At 39.7% G+C, this 24586-nt stretch overlaps 1 protein-coding gene across 1 annotated transcript in view; it reads right to left on the bottom strand.

Annotated features, from left to right (window-relative positions):
• The window catches only part of ENTREP2 (endosomal transmembrane epsin interactor 2), a 129955-nt gene extending 106315 nt beyond the window's left edge, over positions 1-23640 (bottom strand). Inside the window, exon 1 of the mRNA XM_082769542.1 lies at positions 23434-23640. Coding sequence (XP_082625668.1) covers positions 23434-23559 — 126 coding nt within the window. The 5' untranslated portion in view covers positions 23560-23640. The remainder of the gene's footprint in view (positions 1-23433) is intronic.
• Between the last annotated feature and the right edge of the window lie 946 nt (positions 23641-24586).

The raw sequence follows: 24586 nt of genomic DNA, 5'->3' as shown, positions 1-24586 counted from the left end.
ACAGAAGACAATGATACCCAGTATTCAGTCACTACTAATGTCGGTCAGGGGGAGGGGAGAATGGGAAGAACCTTTTTAGTTTTAGCAACTCTCAATAAATTCTAGTTAAAAAAAAAAAAAAACAAAAACAAAACAAAACAAACAAACAAAAAATCTTCTAGAATGACACTATTTTTGTTTCCCAAGGTAGAAAAAATGTATTCTCAGCCATTTTTGAATTTCAGCATTCACAGGAACTTTTGCCTGTATCTTCTCATCCCACTTTCTTCACAATTTTCTTTCTGCTCTCTGTGAAAGTGTTCTCAGACAGCAGAGATTCTCTGCAACAACACACAGCATGAAACTTTGTTGTGACTTTGCACTGGCAAAACCAGTATCACATACTATAATGCTATATACCCTTCTACATAGGGTTAAAGCAGTGAGACAATTAATAACTAAAGGCATCACTTAAACTACTGGATGGTCTAACGACATGAAGAAAAGACAAGACAGTATCAAAGGGAGAAAATACAAAAGAAAAGATGTAAAGGACTTATTTTTTCCCCAATTAGTAGGCTTTCCCTTTCTGAAAAGCAAAAACCTTTGTCACTGAACTAGGTCACCTCACCTTCCCATGCTTCAGGCTCTCTGCAAATTAAGATGGTTCTCTGCTAAGGCACTGTAATGCTGCAAAATTTAATGAACTTGTAATAACTTTTAAAGTGCTTTGAGTACCTAACACCAAATGTCAATCTGCTTTTACTATGTAATAATAAACAAGCTCTGCTGTATTTCTGAAACAGCTTCAAAAAAAAAAAAAAAAAAAAAAAAAAGGATACCTTTATAGATTAATTCGTGATCCCAACAATAGTTATCTAGAACTGTTCTTAATCTGTATCCCAATATCCCTCCATAAAGACTGGAAAAAAAAAAAAGCTGATATCAGAAGAACCCTCACTCATGTTCAAATGGGTTTTCAGTACCTTTCCACAATGCAAATAATTGCTAAGAATGACAGAAACCTTATTTAGCTCTACTAAACTGAGCCACTCGTTGTTTTCCAGAGTACTGAAAACTGCAGGATAAACTTCAGTGGTTCTAGGCACACACATAGAAGCGTTGCACTATTTTGGACTCAGGAACCTGGCAGCTCTGTGGCTGCCCTAGTCTAATTCAAACCTACATGATCAGACACAGATCCCGGTTATTGAAGTAAAATGGGAGGAAAAGACAGTCCCTAAGAAGCACCCACCAGAAAAAAAGACCAGTCACCTAAGAATTTACCTTAAAAGCATAAGAGCTCCCATACTCTATCAAACTGGTATTCTCTCTTTGAAAGGTGCACCTTGCGGCTTAAGGGCTTAACACACTTCACTTTCTTGTGAAAAACAAGAGAGTTATTGCAGTGACACTTTTCTCAACATTTTTTTTTCTAATGACCTGCAGTGTAAAATTATATTCACATCCTACTGTGTAATGCTTCTTTTCACCTCATCTGTAGACGCAATCAAACTGTTACATTGACTAGTAATACTTTATACAAGTTACTTGAGCCCTGCATGGCTGTTAATGTCTCAAGAGTAGTTGCATCATTGTACACCCCAGAAACACTTGTAATTCAACCACGGATGTCAGCAATGCAGTGCAAGAAATAACTTTGTTGGGCATGAAATGTATTCATTGAGCTTTGACACACTCCTCTCTTACAAAATCAAATGAGTTCATATTTCAGGACTCCTCTTTGCTTTACCGTGTACAGCTCGGTGGGACAGGAACAACTTTTTTGACACAGATTAAGCAAATCTTACTGACGGCCAGCTCTGCAGGCAGGGTCACAACTCCTGTCCCCCATCCTGGCCAAGAACCACCAGCCACTCTCCGTCAGTGAGGGCCTGCCTGCCAGCCCCTGGCACGAATGCCCCCAGCAAGGGCTGGGAAGGCCCTGGAGGCAGCAACCCATCTGCAGGAGCTCTCCCCAGCCCAGCCTGTCAGAGCTGTGCATCACAGCGTGGCATAACAAGTTCAAGAGCATTAACATCAATTACGTAAAACCCAACGGTATGGGGACAAACACTCCTCACAAATCTGGAGCTGAAAGGACTACCGACACTTCACAATTTGTTCCAGTTGCTCTCTTTTCATGCAAATTATTAATTATACGTCACACAGTGGCATATAATATACAGAACAGGGCCACTGAGACCAGAAATAGTTCTGTCTTTTTCCATTATGAAACCATTTTTACTCTAGGTTGCTTTTTTTATTATTATTATTTATTTACATGTCTATTCTAGAAGCGATTTTCTTCCGCCTCCCCTTTTTGTTTTCAGTCAAATCTGAGGTGAACCGAACAACACGTGAGAAAAAGAGAAACATATTTTATCTTTTCACTCTGTTTTACTGCAACACCTCAAAAACAACTTATTCTACAAATTCCAAGACAGCTTTATTAAAAATAGTACTGCTGAATATTATAATATTATTGATCATTTTATAGGTTCCTTACACCTGGAACACGGTAAGACTGCTGGAGAAGAAGCAAGATTGTTCCTTGTGTTCAATGCAAGAAGAGAGAGGCAGCACTCTCCTGTCTCCTCCCTCTGATCCACCAGACTTCTAATCATATTTCCTATCTTAAGGGACACGGAAATCAGTAACAGTAGCAAAACAAAGCAGGTATCAGGACAGGAAGCATACAGCATCATCAATCAGCAGTGGTGTGTTTTTGTTTGTTTGTTATCCCCAAATACACGAGTAAAAGTACCTAACTGCTTAAACAAGGAGCTCTGCAGTAGACAGTGACTCGGAAATGGGGCATGAAAATCATTGGGGCAACAGTGGTAAAGGTAGAAAACCTATGAGCCTGGCACATACAGTTGTCCTAAGTATCCAGTTCTGCAGTTGAGTTAAGAATGGCTCATTAATCTCGACTTGCAGAATTGCACAGACTTTAAAAGAAATGTCATTAAACATTGTGACCCAATTTTTAAAAGATCATTAAAAGTAAAAGCAACATCTTAACTATTAAAAATAGAAAAGGAAAAAAAAATCAGAAACTGTCCCATCCAGGTGTGTTGGTTTTCTTTTGGTGCAAATACTGCAAAGCTGACTTACTTCACTGTCTTCAACATTAAGCAACTTCAAAATGTGCCTACTCCACCTTCCAGAAAAGCTGTATTTCTTGTTTGCAGCAAATCACGAAAACTTTACTAGTCATTTTGGTATCAAATCCTATTCAAATTGTCAAAGATTGTGTGATTGACTGAAGACCTTGGTGACATGCAACCTGGTTCAGAATCTGCCGCCTAGGCTTAAGAGTTTGGAAAGCAACAGACAAGCTTAATCATTCTGAATCATACACATTAAATGCACAAAGCACTATTTTCCTACCCAACACATATTTACTAAAGCAAATAATGTTCAAATTGTGGTTCTCTCTTAAACCATGGTACATCAAAGCTGCAAGCTGACGTATATGAATCATTTCTGTTTTACAGTACACCTTAAGTCTGAGCCAAATAATTCAAAAGAGCCTGTTGAAAAACACAACTTAATTTGGCAGTAAACTTTCAAGGTTGCACGCATCTCAATATCAGATTAGCTGAGTTCTAACAAATTCATTTGTTTTGCTTTACTTGCTAGATTATAAAAAAGCATATTCTGGAAATAAAATTTATTTAAAATAAATACTGGAAATGTCAAAATTCAGCTAGACTGTAGAAGGAATACTAACATATGTGTTACCTCAATTTTAGTGAGTCCCCTAATTTTTCATTCTGGATGACTATAGTTTTAATTTTAAGGGCGAATCTGAACAGTTCAGATATACATCTTGGGAAAACCAATGTAAACTACCAGTAGTCAATACTCAGTACACAATAACTGGAAGCACATACTGTATTTGAACTTTGTTTCAATGTTATTGCTAGTAATAATACTTCAAGTATTGTTAATATAGCCAGATAAGAAGAAGGGCAGTTTCCTAAAGCTACTTAAGCATTTCCTTAATTATAATGAAATGCTGTAAGCTGCAAGCTAGGGTGTCTACTGCATATTCTAAGGGTCATTGGTTCACCAATTATATTAGCAACACAGAAACTCATGAGACACTAGGAGCTAACCTCCCCTTTGAAAGGTTCATAACAACACATACCAGAAATCAGAAGTACACTATGAGACTATATTTTCCATATCTCAAGTTTTCTGAATGGCCCACTGTAAAACAGAAAAACCATCAATACCACCACATCCTTAACACTGTTAATTTCTGAAGTGAAATAGTTTGAAACGGGCAAAATCCATTTCTTACTGCAGAAGACACTAAACTATATGCAGAGTTCTTCTAAACCAGAATGTCTATTCCCTAATCAGGCAAAACTCTGAGGAAAGATTTAGCTTTGAAGCCAGTTCAAATAGTAAGGAGGAAAACAAGAAAAACACTTATTTCATGAGCTACACAGCTATGGAAAGAGCAGGAAAGCAGGAAAAACATCGGAGTGGCAAGGGGGGGGGGACAGGGGGACAGGGATCAACTGTTAATCAACTGCTAATATGGAAAAAATATAAATGCCAGGTATTTTCAAAATACTATCGTGTTCACTATTTTCACTAAATAATCCAAAACAAATACATAATGACAAAGTCAGAGAAGTTCTAAAGCATATCCTACTCTTATTCTTAATCTTTCACAGAAGTTAAACTAAATATGTTGTTCATGTTTCACGTAAACTCATACCTCTTCTCATACCTGGTCTTTACGTTTGCTTCCCTGTCATTTATTTAATGCTCAGGAAACCAAACCATTAACTTGCAACTATATTATTTAGTTGCATATTAGAGCTCACATCTCTATGGAAATTTATATTTTCATGAGCACATATTATTTTAACAGACATGGAGAGTCTGTTCACATGAGGAGGTGTTGCTCAGAACCACAGGAATCTTTCCCTGAACAGTAATTCTGTACAAATCAAAGCTGTAATTATTAAGCGGAGCCTTTCATTCCTAAAGTTTAAAAGAAGGCAGAGTAATTTGTTATAAGGATAAGTAAAATTCAACACAATTTGTGAACAACACCGAGACACCAATAAAATAAATCCAAGCTTGACTTACAGCATAGTGTCTTTTAATTGGAACGTGTGATGTCGTGTTTGTAAGACCTAGAGAATACTGTCCCTCACAGAGTAAAATCCAAAACTACTCATTTCCAACATTCCCCTCAAACTGTGCAAATAGTTCTGAAACCACTGACAACAGTTTGTGTTCTGCCCCCCTCAGTCCTGGATGCCCATTACAAGCTGGCTTTTAAAGTCCTGGATTTCAGGAATGCAGATGGCATCAGCAGGCTGTGGAACATCATCTTGATCCAGTCCAAGGTTTTCTGTTTTTCAAGAAATCCTACAAACTTTATCTACAGTCACCTGAAGAACGTTAACATAGCTTCCTCATCTTAAACTTAAATTTTAGAGCGCTGTCACTGGGGACAAAATTTCAGCTCAGAAATAGAACTTCACAATTTTCTGATTCATTCATTGCTAATACATTAGTAATGCAGCAGAACAGCTCCTTCTGCTCAGTCATATGCCAAATCACTCTTCTCACCACAGGTACCAGCATGTAACTTTCAGGCAGCCAGAACAATTAACATATAGCTTCATAGGCTGCAGTTTAATTTGCTAACTTGATTTTATTTCAAACATAAAAAGCAAATGTCAAAAAATAATCATCAGCCACAGCAGTTATGACTTTTCTCGAATTACTAATCCTCTTGCTTTCCCCAGCTACGTGGCGCTTTCTGGCAAAGTTCCAATAAGCAGGCTTTTTGCTAAATGGAGTGTGTCTCTTGAGTCCCTTTGGTTTACTTCTACCAGAAGAAAAATCAATATATATATTAAAAAAGAAAAAAAAAAAAAAGAAAAAAACAACAACAACAAGAAGCCAGGTGGGAGGGCAGAGGTAGCCAGCTGCCATTCCCAATGAGAAGGCTTCACCCCAGCAGGCTGTCAACAGTCAGAGAAAGCAACAGGAAAAACTGGGGAGAAGAGCAGCAGAGCAGTTTAGTGGTCTGAGGCAGAAGAGAGTTTAGAAGTACGATCCTCTTGGTTTGGGCAAAGAGGAAGGAGGTGCAAGAGATTTAAGTCAAACTGAGAGGAGGGGCAGAAGTTGAATAAGTAGGGCTGTAGGTAACTGGAGTTAGAAGACGCTACTGGAAAAGGAGTTCTCTGAGAGCTAGAACATCAGAAGAGGCTGACTGAGGGACAGAAAATCCTGATGCTTTGGATACCTGCAGGCTCCGGGTATCAGGGACAGTGAGGTCAGGAGATGGAGATCATCGCTGTTTGTCCCCCACCCTAAGAAAGATCCCAGGGGACTGACTACCTTGCCTCTTCCTCCCCCTCCTACCTACAACAGCTTCAAAGATATCTCTTGGGCCACTCCACAATGTCCTTGCCCCCGCTGTCAGGGGCATGGTAGGCTCAGAGTACTACATCGGGAGCTGGTGGGTCTCGTACTGATACTTCAGCATCTGCAAGACATTCTGCAAGTACCCAACAACTAGAACAATTTCAAAATTTATTTAGATGGAAAGCTTGATGTTGTACGATCTCGCTTCATACATAAAATGTTTTATTCTCATTTGGCTGAGGGAAGGAACTGTTAAATAGCTTTGTCTTCCAAGTTTCTTAGGACAGTTTGTTAAAAAAAAATAAATAAAATAAGAATCCTTCAAACATGCCACAGGCTCAAGTACCCCATTCATTCTCCAAAAATATCTTATATTACTATTAAAAATAGCATTATTAATCAGCAACCATACAAATTCTTATAACTACTTCTTCAAGGTATGGTTTTTAACGTGTTTTGTGCTGAAAAGGACACTGACAAGAAATGAAAGAGAACATCTCAAATGTTAAGTCAAAAAGCAAACATTAACCTTTCCATACTTGCTGCCTGAACCACACCATACTCAAGAGATCCCTCTGACCCCAGAATAATCACCTTCAGGCTTCAAGTGCCTTGAGAGCCCAGCACAACTCCTAAAATACCTCTACCCCTGCAGCAACCTTCCCTTTTACTTATAAATGTGTCCCTTACTGCAGCTTAGTACTCAGATCCCTCGAGCTTTTAATTCTCACAACATGAGTTTTGCTGTTTACACGGTACACACCACGTCCAAGCCGTAACTACTACTTTCATTGCATTCAGTGTTCTTTTTCAACTGTTAAAACACTAAAGCCTACTCCACATTTTAAGGTAAAAATTGCTATCATTAACATTGACTTGTAATACCAGCTACACACCTATGTGTGTACAAACATAGGCAGCACTGGCGTGCTATGCAGAAACGTCTGCAGTTGTTTTCCTCCATGCCCAACAGCCTCTCACCCTCTTCTTGCAACACCCAAACACTGACCGTAAAAATAATCAATTTCCTCCTCAGATACTATCAACAAATCAGTTCATAAAGCAAAATAAATGCATGTAAGGTTCAGAAGCAGGACAGTGCACAAACTACAGCTACTATTTTCTCTGTCAAAAAGAGGCTATGCCTGCTTGGCTATGCCTCAAATATTTTCTGTCTACCTTACAAACTTAGCTGAAAAATACAGGCAAAAATAACATACTTTTTTTAACATATTGATCTAACTATACGACAATATATATTTTTGTGTCACAATTCTCCAGAACACCATATGAAAACACTCAATTCTGACCTTTTGCTATATTTTTCATTTCAATTTTTAATATGGTGACTTCTGTTTTGAAAATCTTACTTTCAACATAGAAAATTAGATATTGTAGAAGTACCAAAATATAAAAACGAAGGAGTAGCTCAATCCTCAATCAAACAATGAATTATAATTACAATCACAGGATATTTAAATTTCAGCTAAGATAATCAGCAATACTCCCATTATTTGCAGGCACTCGCGTCCTCCCTGCTTCCACCTGGGAGAACTCAGGGTGACCGTGCAAAGCCAGAGACTGCTTGCAGGAATCCGCTGTGTAACCAACAGACTAAGGTAGCTGCAGTTTTTAACTTACCCATAATATTTTTAAAAGTTACTATTATTTTTTTTTCCTTCTGAAAGGATACACACACAAAGAGAACAGTGAGTAGTACAGTTACTGATTTAAAACAAATCTTTCAGGGGTGGTCTCTCCTGTAATGTCAGAATCCTGTTATGTTTTCTGTTAGGATGCAGATTACACATTGCACTACAAAGAATTTGATCATCTTGGGACAGAATCTAAAGAAATTTTAAGTGCAGGAGAAGATTTTTTTTTTCTTTTTCTAAATAAGTTCACCAAGCTAACAAGAACAGTGAACAAAGATGTGAAGAAGTGACGTGGACACACAGCAACAGCAGGCCTCTCAGTCCGACTTGGGAAGCACAACGCAGGCTGCTGCCTTATAAAGGAAATGTTTCTGTTCCTGTATTTAGCTGAGCCACCCAGCAGAGGAGCTGATACACAATAGTATTTATGCTGAAATCAACTCAGAAAGACATTCTTACATCCTTGCTTCCTCAGGAAATGAAAATCATGTCTCATTACATAAAAAATGAGGTTGCGCTGATTGACTCAGAAGTATTTCCTACAAGATGCGCTGAGGCAACATCACTCCTATCAATGCACGCAGATTAACAAACACTCCGAAGTTCTTTTTGCTTTTCAGATAACTCACAAGATGAAAGCTTTGTTTTCAGAAACCAATTATTGAGCAGATAAAAGACTGAAAATTAGAACGAGTTTTATTTCCTCTCCACAAGTTACCTCGTAAAGACCAATTAACTGCCTTACAGCAAACACGTTACTTCTACAGTCAGCCTCTGCTTTTGAGCTTCGTGATCTGAGACCTTCCCAGTCTTTGCAGACCGAAGAGATTGCATTGGGAAATGCTGCTCAGAACATTCTATGGAGCAAGCTGTGTTCTTACTGCATGGTGTTTCCCACGGAATCACTGGCAGAACTCCACAGAAACGGGATTATGTCTTCAGAACACTGCTGTCAGTTTACATCTAAATCAAAAGTAAAACAGCAAACAGCTGTAAAACTTAGGTGTCACAGACTAAGTCTAGTTGATAGGCCACTAACCAAGCTCCTGTAAAGGACTTTGGTGTCACTTGACTGTTTTAAACAGACTTGGTATTTTACTCCTGATCTCAATTGCTTCATGTGGTATTCCAAGGACCTGACAAATTGCTGCTAAATTCCATTGTAAAGTCTTTACAGTCCAGCACCAGATGAATAACATGGTGTTTGTAAAGCATTTCAAAAAGCTCAAAACATAACATTACTGATGGCATATTAAAACAATCCCTGAGTGACAGTAGCAAAATATTAACTTAATGAAAGGAACAGAAGCCTTCGTTTCTGTGATTTGCTACCCCTAGGCTGGATTTACAAACTATTCTTTTCTTTCTTTTTTTTTTTTTTTTTTTTTGGCATGACAATATTCAACTCCATCTGTCAAAAAAAAAACACTGAGCCCACTCACAAGGTGCCACACCAGTTTCAGCAGGGCACAGGCACCAGAGATATGTTTTAAAAAGCAACACCTTCCAACAAAAAAAAATTACTCTGGTGGCACATGGTGCCAAATCAGGCCCACATGTTTCAGTATGCGATGCACTGTGCTCCAGGATCCATGATTTCTTGTTATCCCACTGATCGTAAACTCATATAAAAAGTTAATTGCTTTAAAATGTCTTGCTGAAAAATGACAGAGACAGTTAAAAGCCAGTATCTGGTACTGCCTGTGCACAAGAAATCCATCCTCACTTAATTTTGTGTTCCCATATCAGAGTTGCTTTCCTCTCTGCTTAAGTTAGTCTTGCTTCCCGAAAGATTATAAATACTCAGAAAATCAATCTTTGTGATAAAGAACTGTGACACCGCAGCTACCACATGCATTGTACAGCTTCTACACCCTACAACCTGCCGCACTGCTATTTTGACATGCACAAGATTTTGAACTTGGTAGTTAACTTCCTACCTAGCAGTTTTCAACCAGGAGGACAAAATGTACCAATCCAGGCTGGCAGATACTCAAAGGAAAAGCAGCTTGCAATATTCTTAAATATTTTTTTCATCTATCCACCAGCTCTGTAGGCAGTAACAGAATGACTTGAGCCGGGACTGAAAAGCTCAGTTACTTGATTTACACCTTGGGTAAGCCAAATAAACCCAGTCTTTTTCTACCTCATGATCTCCAAGAGTCCGTCAGCGAGGGAAGCTTTATTCCTCAAATCAAATAGTTAAAAAGCATCCATCTAAAAAGCTACCAACGCCCTGCTACAACTCTTCCTTTTAACAAAGATGTTCTCTTATAGATAGATAGGTTCCCTACCAACATTATTGCACTGTTCTGTCATTTCACTGGCAACAGCAGCCTCCATATAGACATCCTTGAGACCTAAGCCGCATGCATTTCAAGTACAAATAATTGTGAAAAACCTCTAGGATTTGCTCTTTCAATGTCACTGTCACTCTTTAATACTTTCAGCTCTCCCTACACAGAAGAAAGTCACTTTCATGATTTAATGTTCCCCAAATTTGCAGCCTCTCAATACCCATTTTTTTTCTAACTGATCACCAATCCTTACTTTGTGGTGTGTAGGAAGTACTCTTATACTTTTAACAGTAAAGAGCTGTTACAGCCTGAGCTATAGCTAAGCCTTCATACCAAGCATTTTAATGAGTCAGTCTGTACAGGACATCACATCTAGTGCTTTATTAGAATTCAGTGTCAATATTTGAAAACTAAAAACGTGCATTTTTTTTTTCTCCCATGCATTGAGTCATCCTTCAGAGAGGCAAGTGAACTGTCTTGTTGTACACTGTTATGGTTTGCCAGTTTTTAAGCAACCAAGCCCACCTCCACCTTCCAAAAGGACAAACCACCAACTTTTCAAATTTTGACTTTAGTTGCAATTTCCTCCTAAGTCTAGTACTTTTTCAAGCAGATGAAGAAAATAAGATTGAACAGTGAAAGGAGATCACAATTAATTCTCCTATTCTGAAATTTCAACCTGCGTTTTTCTGTATCCCGAAAATCACAAACTATACGTGTGTATGCAAATATATACATGTATGTATACACACATTTGTAATACTGCTTATCCTTTAGCAAAAGCCTGTAGTTTATTCTCTACTGCACACCAAATACCTTTAACATCAAAACAAAGGGCTTTTGACTAGAAAAATATTAAATAAAGTCATTTTCTGCTACAGGTTAAGTCACATACAAGTTGAGTTGCACAGTTCCAGCTTCAAATTCATGAAGTTGTTTAGAAGTATTATACAAACAGGAGAGAGAGAGAGAGTCCTTTTCTCCAGGCACAGGTATAGTAATTACTCACAGGAACAGCAACAAAAAAACAGAACCAGAAGACACATACAAGTGTTCACAACTAGCAAGTCTGCAGCCACGAAGCGTCCCACCTACCTGTTACCAGAAGCCCTTCCAATGACAGCTGTTCCACATTTTGCTGAGGGCAGCTCTAATGAGCTGCAGACAGCACAACTCCTAGAGGGCTGCAAGAGGCTCACGTACAGACTGAGCCAGAAATACAAAGCTGGCTAAAACTAAAAAGGGACATGAAAGGTTTGTTCCAGCATCACAAAGAGAAAATACTAGTCCATTAGGTAACAGGGAAGTTCCTTCCATGAAAGCTCACTAGCCTTTTTTTTTTTTTTTAATATTAAAAACATCTTGGCTTTTTCCATATATGACAGGTTTGACCAGATATTTAATACAATTAACAGACCCAGGGTAGGAATGTGAATCAGAAAACAGCAAGAATACGGAGGTGAGTCATTCGAAGCAGGGCCCACGGGAATTCACAGAACACAAAGAAGTGGCACAAACAACATCCAAATGACTACCTACCAGCTAAGGGTTTAAAAAAAAAAAAAAAAAAAAAAAAAAAAAAAAAAAAAAAAAGCAAACCTATGTGAGATCAGTATAGTACAGCTTGATAAAACACAACACTCGTAAGAACAGTGTTTACACTGACAACTAGTGTGGGCCAACAGGACCAGAGCAACCAGGTGCTGCTGAGAAGCACCTCAGAGTAAAGAATTTCTTCCTAATACGTAATCTAAATCTCCCCTCTTTTAGTTTAAAGCTGCTACTCTTTGTCCTACCACTACACCCCCCGACACAGGGCCCCTCCCCAGCTTTCCCGCAGCCCCCTTTAGGCACTGAAGGCCACTATAAGGTCTAGCTGGAGCCTTCTCTTCTCCGGGCTGAATGACCCCAGCTCCCTCAGCCTGTCTGCAGAGCGGAGGGGCTCCAGCCCCTTGATCATTCTGAAGCCTCAGCAGAAAAACTCTCCCAAGCTTGGGCATCAGATTGTATTAAATATGCCCAGCTACTATAGAGGAAATCCAGGTTCCAGTCCAAAGGTGGCATAACACCTAGAAAGTATGATTTACAAGTAACATTAGACAGACATAGTTTTGTTTACATCAGGTTAAAGGCTACTGGAAGTTTTCTTGTAGGTTATAAAAAAAAAAAAAAAATTGCTTGCTTTGTGTCCACCAAGGTTGAGTCAAAAAATCAGGCTTAACTTGCAGCAAAGATCTAAACTAGGATATATAGAGGGAGCATATGAGATTGCTATTAGCACAGATATAGGTAAGCTCTTTCAGCACTTCATTAACAGTATACAAAGTTTGCTTTATTCCAAAAATTTAGGAATACCTCAACTGCACTCGTGAGGGATGCCGGAGTTATAGATGGATCTCACAGTAAAGACAGAACACATGAGCTGTTAAAATGCATTCCAGGTCTACATTTCTACAACTTTATGCTTTCTGTCATAAAAATGTATTCAATTCTTGATGTTTTACTTACATGTACAGAATGTGTATCTGTATTTGTAATATTAAATTTCCTTTCAAAATTGTTTATTTCAAGAACACATACACAGATTTTTCAGACACTATTACTAAGAAATTTTGCTTAGAAAACCTTGCCATTTTCAGAATGCAATTTACTGCTCCTTTAGTACCTGTAAGCAGTTCTGCTTGCGCATTACAGTGAATACGTCACAAGGAAGGTTTCTCTGTACTCCCTATCTCCAAGTACCACAAGGATTCACTTAGGGATTTATGCTTATAACACCCCTTCCCTAAATCCTGTCTTACATCGATGCCTACTGTTAAAGGGTTCTGGTCTCTCCAGTTTCTTTACCAGCTAATTTGCAGGTAAAACCCAACGTAGGCCTAGAAGTCAAAATGTGCCTATCAATGAATCTCTAAATATAGAAAGACTATTGAAGGACCAGCTGGCATTTAAAAACGATGAAAGCCAAGCCTGTTCTTTGGCATCAGCACTAGCTGGTGTTGCTAAGCTACTGCTGCTGCCCAGACAGTTATACACCATCAGGTTAATTCGCACAGGCCAGTGGTCTGAAGACAGGAGGAAAAAAAAAAAAATAAAAAGGAAGAAAAACACACTCAACATGCCTTTTATACCAGTAAATCTCAGATTTCACCATCTGCAGCTATGAAGGGTAATACAGCTTGTGTCCATGACCAAACAACATACACATCATGAAGAAACTAGCTTTTCCTGTTCTTTTAGAGTCCATATTACTTCCATTTATGCTGTTAATTTACATTTGTTTGGGTTTGGTGTAACGTAATTATAATGTCAATAAGATGTTTAATGCTATCTACATGTACTTTTTCCCCATCCTTGATGCATTAATTTAGATTTTTATCAAACGAAAACTTTGATAAAAACAACGAGATTCTGCTTCTGTGGGCTAGTTGAGGCTAGCAACTGGAAAAAATCTATCAGCAAATTTGTTTGTCTATTTTTTGGACAGTTAAAGCCACAGCCCATGCGAATAATGTTATTTAGTATGCAATCGCTGTTTAAAAATTCTCTTACGTGCTTCTGGCAGTTTGTATGATATTATATTAGCAGTCCTTTCATCACTGACAACACTTGTGATTTGTAGCTTCCAAATGTGAGCCTGCACTTACACTTTAAAAAGTAACCTCGCTAGCCCACATAGCACCAGTATACTCTTGAACAAACAAGTTGGTTAAAACTTGGAGAAAAGAGAGCCAAAAAAATTTGGTTATTGCAAGCGTCTTCTCTATGCTGCTTTTTCACTGGCTTAATTTCATTTTTATTTAGGACATCACCTCTATGCCCTCAGAAAAGTGTGCCACTTGCACATCAGCCTTTTATCTCTGCTGATGCATAAGGAGACAAAGCTACTGGTAAAAGCCAATTCTGATATCTAAAGAATCCCATTCCTCTTGTCAACACTCATTGGCAGAATGAACTTCATGACTAACGTTTCTTGCCGTTCTCATATAACTAAGCTAGAATCCTTGTTAAGATCAATCACAAGGTTAATGCTTTGGGGGGTTGTTTTTCTTTGTGTTCAGAATACAACTGGTAGAAAACTATGCATGAAACATATTTGACTATTTGATAGCAAGCAATGGTTAAGAATTATCATGTTAAATTCTACAGAGATTTTTCTTTGATCAACATTTTCAATGAAGGAGCTAAATGATGAAAAGAAGAGCAATGGAAAGGATCAGAGATCCACATATAATGATAAAAAGACTGCAGGTGTTTAATTTACCGACAGAAGGGACACTCAGTAGCTGCCTTCAAGTATACAGGCAGTTGTTGTGAAATAATAAAGCATATTCCAATGTCCACTGAGAACAGAAGAAGAAATAATGGGGTTTAATGGTACAAAGGAATGCTTCAGGAAATAAGTAAATGGTTTTCAAAACAGGGATAGTTAACAACTGGAACAGACTATCAACAACAACAAATAATAATAAAAAAAAAAAAAGTACCTGCCCAAACTGGTCAGAACAGATGTGATGCTAATCTGAGGAAGAGTAACATAACAGATCAAGAAGTCAACAACCACAGGCAAAGATACCAAGGATGACTTCAAAAGGCATATGCACAGGACAAGAGCTAGAAGCTCAGGCAACTTGAGAGAAGCAGCAATGAACTGCTCCTGGCTTCTCAACACAGGCACTGGGGACTGCTACAATCATCGACGAGAAAGCCAAAAAATGGGATATTCTTCCATAATGAAGAAAAAGAATTCCCTCTAACCCTTTTCCCTGAAAATTAAACCTCCAATTTGTAGAGAAAAATAGAATGAGTAGTCCACTCTTAAAAGATCAGCTTACGTAGTATTAGTAACCTCCAATAAATAAATGACTGTGCAGAAATGATTTTTAAATTTCAGAAGGTTACTTCTATATAACTTACAATTCCCCACAGGATTATAAACAGCAAAACTATACATCTACTAATGCTATGATTATAATCCTAGGTTTGAATGAGAATATTCCTTGCATTATCTGTTAATACTTTCCCTAAGCTTTACTTTATAACTGAAATAAATAAATTCACTGTCTCTGTAACATCTTAGTTATTCTTAAAATATACTGAGAGGTTAGACTAGAAAAAGTTTTTCTGTATCAGACAAAGAAAGTGAAGAACTCATGACTATGATGATTATTACAGCTCCCTCAGCACATCTGTACAACCTTGTTATCCAACGGTACAGCCTATTTATGGCTTTGTAAAACAACAGATCACCACTTCTCAGATGTTGAAATGCAGAAGGAACAGGTTACAGAAGGAGCACATTTCTTCAGCAAGTACTTTTGGGACTAAGGAGGTGTGATCCTGTCTGAGAAGGTACGGATTCTCATCTTCCCATTCCTGAGGCATTTCAAATAGCAGCTGGGGGAAACAAATATTTCTTCCAGATAACTGATAGAAGCATCCTTTAACAGACACCAAATATGCTCATTTTAATACTAAAAATACATTGGATGGTTTGGCACTGAAATTAACAAGAAGTTGATGACTGCTTCTGAGAGATCCACTTTCTAAAACAGCTGCATCAGGTATCTTTTTCTGATGGAGACCCTCCCTCTTTTCTAGTGTGCAAGCCTACCTTTTCTGTTTCAGCCTATTTCTTGGTAGTTTAATTAGAAAATCTTGGCATTCTTTTTTCAAAGCTACATTGGTGAAATTAGAAATTCACTATCCGTCTTCTTCAGGCTGATCTCCAGGAAAAAAAAAAAAAAAAAAAAAAAAACTTCATACAAAGCATCATTTTATGTATTTATACCACCAAACCTCTTATTTCCACATGAGCCTACTGATTATATTAATCATTGTGCATTATTGTTAAGCTGCAGGCTCCTCGTGGGCATTTAACAAATATAATTACAGTGACTGTTGAATTCTCTGCTTCCTGGAAGCAGAACACTTCACAGAGCATCATATTTTTTCACTATTAGACTTTCACATCTTATTCACCTTTAGCACTTTCTTTGGCATGCGTGATGGCAGTCAGAACTTCACATCCATCTGCTTCCATTTTTTGTAGGATTGCCTATAAAGTAGGAGCCGATATAACTCTTAAAACACAGAACCGGTGTCTTGTTGCTCTTAAATCACACAAGGGAAACAAGATGCGTGGTTGAACATCTGCTTTCTAACAGGTAAGAACTCACGCTTACTGCACCTGGTGACTTTGTTAGATGCTGCTGGTATTTCTGACTGCTTTCGTCAGCTGACTGCTTGCTTAAGAGTTAACTTACTGGCCAAATGATTTAAAAAGTTTCAGTGTTTCTACACCATTCCACCCAGAATCCTTCTGCAAAAAAACATGCTCTTTACTATTGGTCCAATCTACCTTCTTAAAACTCTGGAGAAGGATTACATCAACAACAGCCCAAAATACTTTTGTCTGAAAGACTTAATTCTGAAGCACTGACAGTACAGGCAAAGGAGGCATTCTTTGGTTTAAATTCTTTAATGTTGTACCGTTAACATGTTGAAGCAAGATACCAGAAGTATTCCCAGACGTCCCTAAATTATGGAAATGTAACTTAAAAATTTGTCTCAAATTTAAAAAAAAAAAAAAAAAAATCTCAAATTTTTACTGAAATGCAGTAATGGGCTAGAGCCCAAGTTCTCAAAAAAGTGGCCTAAATGGGCTAATTTTTTTTAGAATTCAGACTATAACCAATTACTGCATTTTAGTACAGTATTCAATTTGGCATCAGATTCTTTTTTCTGATTACAGTATAGTGGGTACAAAGAAATACATTGTTTAGGGTCTCTCATACATTTCGTAACTATGAACAAAAAAATCCAAGTAATTCCTATTTTCCAGGGCCTCTAGATTCAACCAGATGTAGACATTTTTAGATGGGAAAACTCCATTCTTCACAGACCTGTCTATTTTCATGGGTGTTATGTAAATCATAACAGTTGTGGATGAAGGGAAGAAATTGCCAGAACACCAAAAAAATAACCACCCCCACCACCCCCAAAATAAGAATATCATTTCTTACAGGAACATTAGAGATTAAAAAGTAACCGTCTTTCTCAGTCTGACTCCTCTTTTGCCCATTACTACTTATCTTTGATTTTCAAAATTGGTTAATTAACCAGACAATTCAAGATAATTACTTGTGTACTTTTGGAACCAAAACAGCTGATCCAGAGAAAATGTCAAGTTAACCTCAAACAATTCATTCTGTAAGGGAAGCTTTTAAATTGTCAGGACATGAGAGGGAACTGTCAAGTGGAAGGACACGTACAGTGCATCGAGTGCTGAATACTAGTTCCATAAGCAAAGATGTACTGCTTCTATGGTTCAATGGTAGAGAACGGCTTTGCTCTCTTGTTCCAATTACCTTACATTCACAAACAAATGAAGGATATGCTGGAACACTGTAGACAGTCCTCATCTAGAGCTGACAGGCATCGTCACTGGGGATTTCTTTTCCTAATAGCTGGATCGATATTTAGGCTTTCAGACATTTTCTTCACAGTAAGTTAGGTGAAGGAAAATAAGCACACAATGTAGGTTAGGGAACATGAGAACACAGTCAGACATCGAAATGGCATTTTGATGTTGATTTTACTTATCATCTGTATAAACTTTTATCATTTGTACTGTCACTACTGCCTTTACAGTAAAGGTTCCTCTCCATTCAAAGGACAATTATTACATACTAACAGAAGTTAGTCTGTCAGATCACAGTGAGCTCTTTAAGAGCTCAAAGGAAAAGCTGCACTGACTATCTATACTACTTAGGTAGCCAAGAACATATTTACTGAATTAGCATGAACTTCAGAAATAGACGCTAATAATTTTAATATCATTGCTAGTTACTGCATACTGTAATAATATTTCACGGGAACCCAAAATACTGTCTGATGGTGAAGCTTCATTTCAAATCCATGACTTACCTGATTTCATGAGGAAGGTGGAAAAAATGTAAAAAAACAAATTAATTTTTAAACAACTTCCTATAGGCCCAGATTAATCCCCGTTATAGAAATTGAAATAAGGCAAGAGGTATGGCTTTCAGCTACTCTTCTAAAAGGCTAAATTCTCTTCTGCCAAAACAAACATGAAGGACTGGGCATATGAAGGACTTCAGCCTGTACATTAATCTTAATCCTACCTCCCACAGCAACATTACTAACGTCCTTCTGAAAGGACAGCCATTCCTGGTACACTTGCAACCTTCCTGCTTAAGAAGCAACATGGAAAAGATGTCAACACTTGAACCAACCTGCACAATGTTATCTGGGAAAGGAAGCGCACCAGCCATCCCATCTGGCCTCTCCCCCAGTCCCCACTCCTCTCTCCAGGTACCATGCAGCAGGCTCTGTGGTAGCAGTGTCATTGACGTGTCAGAGACACCACGTGATACAGATCTAAGAGAACTCCTACATGCACACAGTGATAATGTGGACTCATGGGCATGAGCTTGTTTTTTTTATAGGCATTTCTTTGTTTTTATTGTGCTTTCTAGCTTGTTCTACTTTTAAAATGTTATTTAAAGCACGAAAATAATGTATGCCATTCAGACGCTTTTAAATAACCATGCAATCCCCAAAACAACTTTTTTCAAGCATCCTTTACAACCAAATATTTGTGGCTACAACTCTGAGAAATACTCTTCTTTGACGCCCCCTTTTGTTCTTGACTTGTAATTAAAATATATTTCACATGAAAGAGTATCTATTAAAAATGATTGTAAAAACAACAAAAAAAAAAAATCGAATCTAACACACTTTGAGTTAATATTGCTCTTTCAGAAAGTAATTGTGAAGGCAGAAAGGAGTACAGAGGCATCCATTTGGGTTAAGAGAGAAGCTGACCAATGCGTATTCCTGATTCTTATGATTTACAAGATACAACCTTTCAGAAACTAAATACGTTCTCAGCTGCCAGTGCTTCTGTAAAAGCAAACAAGTGGAAACAGCTACTTTTCATGTGGGGATCCCATATTTTCATTAGGAGTTCACTAAATATATTTTGGGTTTTCGATAACAAACACCAAAATTGAAGCTTCCCACAGAATATTTAAGTGGCCTTTCACCATGGGGAAAAATGCAGAGTTAAGGCAGTAGCTTGGCAGTCAGGATCACCTGAGAAGTGTCTTTGCTTCCTTCACCCCTCACATCCCATAAATGCTCCTCACCTAGCTATATAGCTGCATTTCATTTTACAATCTCATTTTTCACAAATTTCCAGAAGGTATTGGAATCAGCCCCTAGAAAGATGAGGAGATTAAGTTAGTTTGAACCGCCACTACTTTTGGTATACAATAAAACCACTTTCTTCCAGCGTTATTTTCAGAATAACAAAGCAGCCAGCATGCTGCCCAGATGTTCAAAGCGCTAGTTTAGAGTGTGTCCTAGAATGTTCTGGATGGTTGTTTACAGAGTCAGAATCTGAAAACCTCCTACTTTAGTAGTTGACCAACAAATGCTTTCACTGCTGTAACATTCAATTTAACTTTTATGCTAGAACAACAATCAGTGCAATGCATAATGTGGACATAAGTATTTGTGTTTATCACTGATAAAGTTACTCTGACCATTGGCTGTATACCATCAATGCTAAAATAATATGTTTAATTTTGATTTTTCTTTTAACTAAAAGGTAGTCTTTTTATTGGAGGCCAAGTACAATAATCTTTTTTTAAAAATGTGAAAATAATGAATACAGATAAATAAAAACAAGTTTCTTTTGTGAAGAGTGAATGTGACGTTGAAGCTACATGTTCATCATCCCTCAGCATCTCTGGATAAAACACATTCAATGTAAAAGTACCTGTTTTTTACCTCACCCAACAACAAATCCTGAAATCCTCAGACTAAGCAACACTCCTTTCTGCTGTAAACAGTAGCAAAACCAATCTTGTAAACAAATTATATCCTCACGTTAATATCGTTTTGTTGAGACAGACTCTTGATAGGTGGCAGGATTAACAGAATGGTACAATGAGGATACTGCTTGCTTACTGTGTTACACATGGTGATGGCATTAGAAAGGATGGAAGTTCATACTTAAAACCGAAAGCAAACTTGTATATTTTTATTTTATAAATTAGACATTAAGTTCAGGCTTGTAGCTATAGCTTCAACTATGTGCTTAAATCAAAGTGTTGTCAAAAATCAGAACTCCAAAAGTTACCGTTCTGTTTACCTCCTCCAAGCAAAAAAAATAAAAAAAAAAAATACACGTGCCTGGAAGCACTTAAAATAAAAAAGTTTCTAATTTTTCTCTAGATACAATAAAAATCAACCCTGAATTTGTTAAAATATTCTATTTTTTTAAATAAGTCCATCTAAGAACATCTCGTCAAAAGTGATGTTCCAGTAATTCAGAGCAGTGTTTATAATTTACCACAATTTATTCTGCAATATATCACATTTTTTTTAAACTCAAAATCATCACACGATCTAAAGAAACATGATTAACTTTATTTCTATACGCAAACGCCACTCACACACAGCAACTAGTTTAACCCTTTGATGCACTGTATAGCAACTCCAACAACTTTAGGGCTTTTTGTTTAAGAAGTACACCATATTTACACAGAGTTAAGTTAGAAAAAATGAAGTTTTGGGAGAGGGAAAGAGAGGGAGTTGCAAATAGAATTCTCCACTTTATTTTTATATAAATACACTACTGAAATCATTATCCCTATTTTCAGACAGCTCATCCTTTACGGAGCCCTATTATCTCTTTTGTCCTTTGATTCCAAAAGGCACAGGAGCAAGCAGAAAAATGAATTGAGAAAGAACAGCCAATTAAGCATGATAATTCACAACTTCAATAACTTGCAACATACAACTAAAATAGAGGTGCACTAAGTTCAGCAGGTACAAATGACTGGATAATTGACCTTGAAAATTCCCACTTCAGCTAAGCTACTTATCTCTTCCAAACTTTCACAGTAAACTCTAAGTGTTCCAAGTGGCTACACAACATACTCAGAAGCAACAAAAGCTGATTTGCCTCCTGAAACAAATATTGCTGGCTTCTGTGGATCTGCTGTTTTCCAGTGCACTGAATATGAGAAATCTCAAGGTTTGTCCTGGCCCAAGAGTCCCCGGGAGGTTCCCAGTAGCCATTTCACTGTGAATAGTTCAAAGAACAGTGAAGGAAACCCTTGCCTTCTTGTTAATTGTTTCTCTTTTCAGCTGTCCAATGTGCTACCGTTTCCATTTGGATATGGAACAACATTTTCATCCAGAAACATACTTTTTCAAAGCCCTGCCTCCATGAACTCCAGAGAACGTACACCGAACGTACCCCAAGTTTCGTATTCCTTGTGATTAACAGTGCTCATCATCTCCTCTCATATGCCAACACCACAGGTTTAACAGGCACCTAGCAACAGGTTTTAACAGTGTCATTAAATCTTTTTTTTCCCCATCATATCTTATCGTTGTGATATACAAATCAAGAACACCCAGACAAATTAATAATGATTAATAACCTACAGAGAACACCTTGCAGTTTTTCAGACTATTATGAAGGCACGTCCATGAGAGCCCAACACAGGCATTTATCTAGCCCATGTTGCCTACCCAACAGCAGGACGTACATTTCTAATGAGTAAAACCAACAGCGTGTCACACACACCTCCAGAAAGAGTTTAAGATTGCTACTTGACCATCAAACAACTCAATTATTTGTTTCTAATGGGAAAAATGGAAGCAGTTTGAAAGGAGTGAACATTTATGCCTGACAACAGGCAGACAGGAAAAGGACTCTTACATTAGTATTTACTGCTCTCTCAAGTTACCTACCTCATCCTTAGTTATTTCTTTGGCTATATTTTCCAGAGGGTACCTTAATGCCTTCACTCTTCCCCAGTGATATTCTTCATTTGTAAGCATTACCATAGTTAATTTTTTGTTGAACTCACTAAATACCTCGGAAGGATTTTAGAAAATGCTGTGTAAAGGAATAAGCCTCCAAAAGTTCTTTGGGGCACACCATATTTTAAAACAACTGTGTTATTACCTTATCTCTTGGGACTCAGAGAAAAAAAGCGGTTAGAAGAAAAGTATTGCTCTTCTCTCTTATCTGATAATTTGATCTCTAAGGCAGAATTGTACATAAAAATGGTAAGTTTCCAATTAAGGAAATATGGCTTTCCAGCAGTCTTCCACTATGTCCCCTTACTTTTTGTGCCTTCCACCAATCCCCACCACACGCATCCATGAATCATGGCTTTCTTCTCTATTATTTTTGCTGAGCAAATAACAATCATAACATCAAATTGGGAAACGTACTTCTCCATGGTTTATATAGCAAAGAGAAAAGCAGAAGGTATCCAAAATTGCAAGATGAGGACGGCGTACCTCACAGCATACTGATAGCCCCCAAAAGTCTCTTCTCACAAACATTACACAATCAAGGGAAAATAAACTACTCTCGAACAAGCTGTGCTTGCGGGAGCACACCATCAGTTGTGTACACTCCGGCTGGGTCTGTCGAGATAAGAAACCAGATCTACCCCGGCTCTGCTGTTTTATTAGCACATTAATATGTAGGAATCGGATCCTTAATTCACACCTCACCGTGACAAACAGCTGCTCGCAGAAATCCCCACTCAGAAGAATGTGGTTACTATGATATCAAGGCTACTAGTAAGAACTGGGGTTTCTTCTCAAAATTACCGAAGATCATAGAAAAACCGAGAAAAATATCTACACAATTAATCCAGAACTACTCTTCTGTTTTGAAACACCTGGAAAAAAAAACAAGTAACGCGCTGCGTGTGAAGGTACTAGGCAGGTATTTCTGAAGTCGCACCATTTCTGCCACACACTCCGAAGCGCATAACCCAAATCACTTATCTGACACTTGGGGTTTCTAACGAGCGCTCGAGAAGCCGAAAGCACTCCAGCCTGTTGGAAGAACTGCGGAGAGATCCTCGAGGCCAATTAAGCGCTTTGGTTGCGTCCCGTGAGGTGACCCTTCCCCGGCAGCTCCCGGGGCCGCTCACCTGCCCCTCGCCAGCCGCCCCCTGTCCTCGCCACCCCTTTGCGGCAGCAACTTCCCCGCGCCCCCCGGGGCGATGCGGGGACCCGCGACTCACCGAGAAGCCGGCCCAGAAGGGGCAGGAGTGGCGGACGCGGGCCGAGGTGGTGAGCGCCAGGGCGGCGAAGCTGACGGCCACGATGAGGCAGCCGAGCGCCATCTGCGTGACCCCCAGGGCCAGCATGGCCCGCGAGCGGGCGCGGTGCTGCCGCAGGCGGGACAGGCTCCGGGACAGCGCCGCGGGGCTCAGCGAGCGCGCCCCGCCGGGGGGCCCCGCCGGCACCGGCACCGGCACCGGCATCCTCCGGGGGGCCCCTCACGGCGAGGCCGCCCGGCGCCGCCTCCCGCCGCCCCCCGCCCGGCAGCCGCGGCTCATGGAGGAGGAGCTGCCCCGGGCAGCGGGGAGACCCCCGCGGGCACGGCCCTGCCCTGCCCTGCCCGGCCCGGCCGGAGAGGGGCGGCCGCCGCCGTCTCCTCCTCCTCCTCTCCTCCTCCTCCTCCGCCGCCGCCGCCCGCAGCCGCCGGGGAGGGGGAGCCCGAGCCCCGCGCTCCGTCCCGCTCCGCCCGGGGAGGGAGGGGAAGGGAGGCGAGGCCGGGCAGCGGGGGGAGGGCTGCCGGCGGCCAATGGCGGCGGCAGGCGGCGGGCGAGGCCCGGGCCCCCGGTACTCGGCGGCGAGAGGCAGAGCCGGGCGGGGGGCGAAGCGGCGCGGCCGCTGCTCCGAGGCGGCAGCGGGCACCGGAGCCTCAGCCCGCAGCGGGGCGGGCAGCGGGCACGGGGAACGGCCCGGCCCTGCCCGGGCCCCCCCGGCCACTCCCCGCGCCTCAGCAGCGGCACAGGCGGGCAGCGGGTCGGGGGGCAGCGCAGAGCGAGGCCTGGCCCTGAAAATAAACAAAAAAAAAGACCGCCACCCCCATACCCCTACACAGGGGGCTAATTGTACTACCCCAGGTAGTAAAATGCGGACAGGAGCAGCATTGTTCTGTTCAGCAATGAGGATCCCCACCCTGCACACCTGTAATACTGGGGTACTCAGACAAAAAAAACTGCAAACACCACATCTAAATAAGACTTGCATGTCTGTTCATGATGTCCTTGCTCTTGTCTTTCAATAAATGTTCATTGCGTGAAGTACCTTGTTTCTTGAAGAGGCAGCGGGGAAGCACACTTTGACAACAGCTCCAAAGGTTATGTCCCCTGTTTTATCATAACA

The sequence above is a fragment of the Aythya marila genome (assembly GCF_965140915.1).
Source record: "Aythya marila genome assembly, chromosome: 11".
Taxonomy (NCBI): Eukaryota; Metazoa; Chordata; class Aves; order Anseriformes; family Anatidae; genus Aythya; species Aythya marila.
The sequence above is the reverse complement of the archived record's forward strand: the minus strand, read 5'-3'. Positions and strand labels throughout refer to the sequence as shown.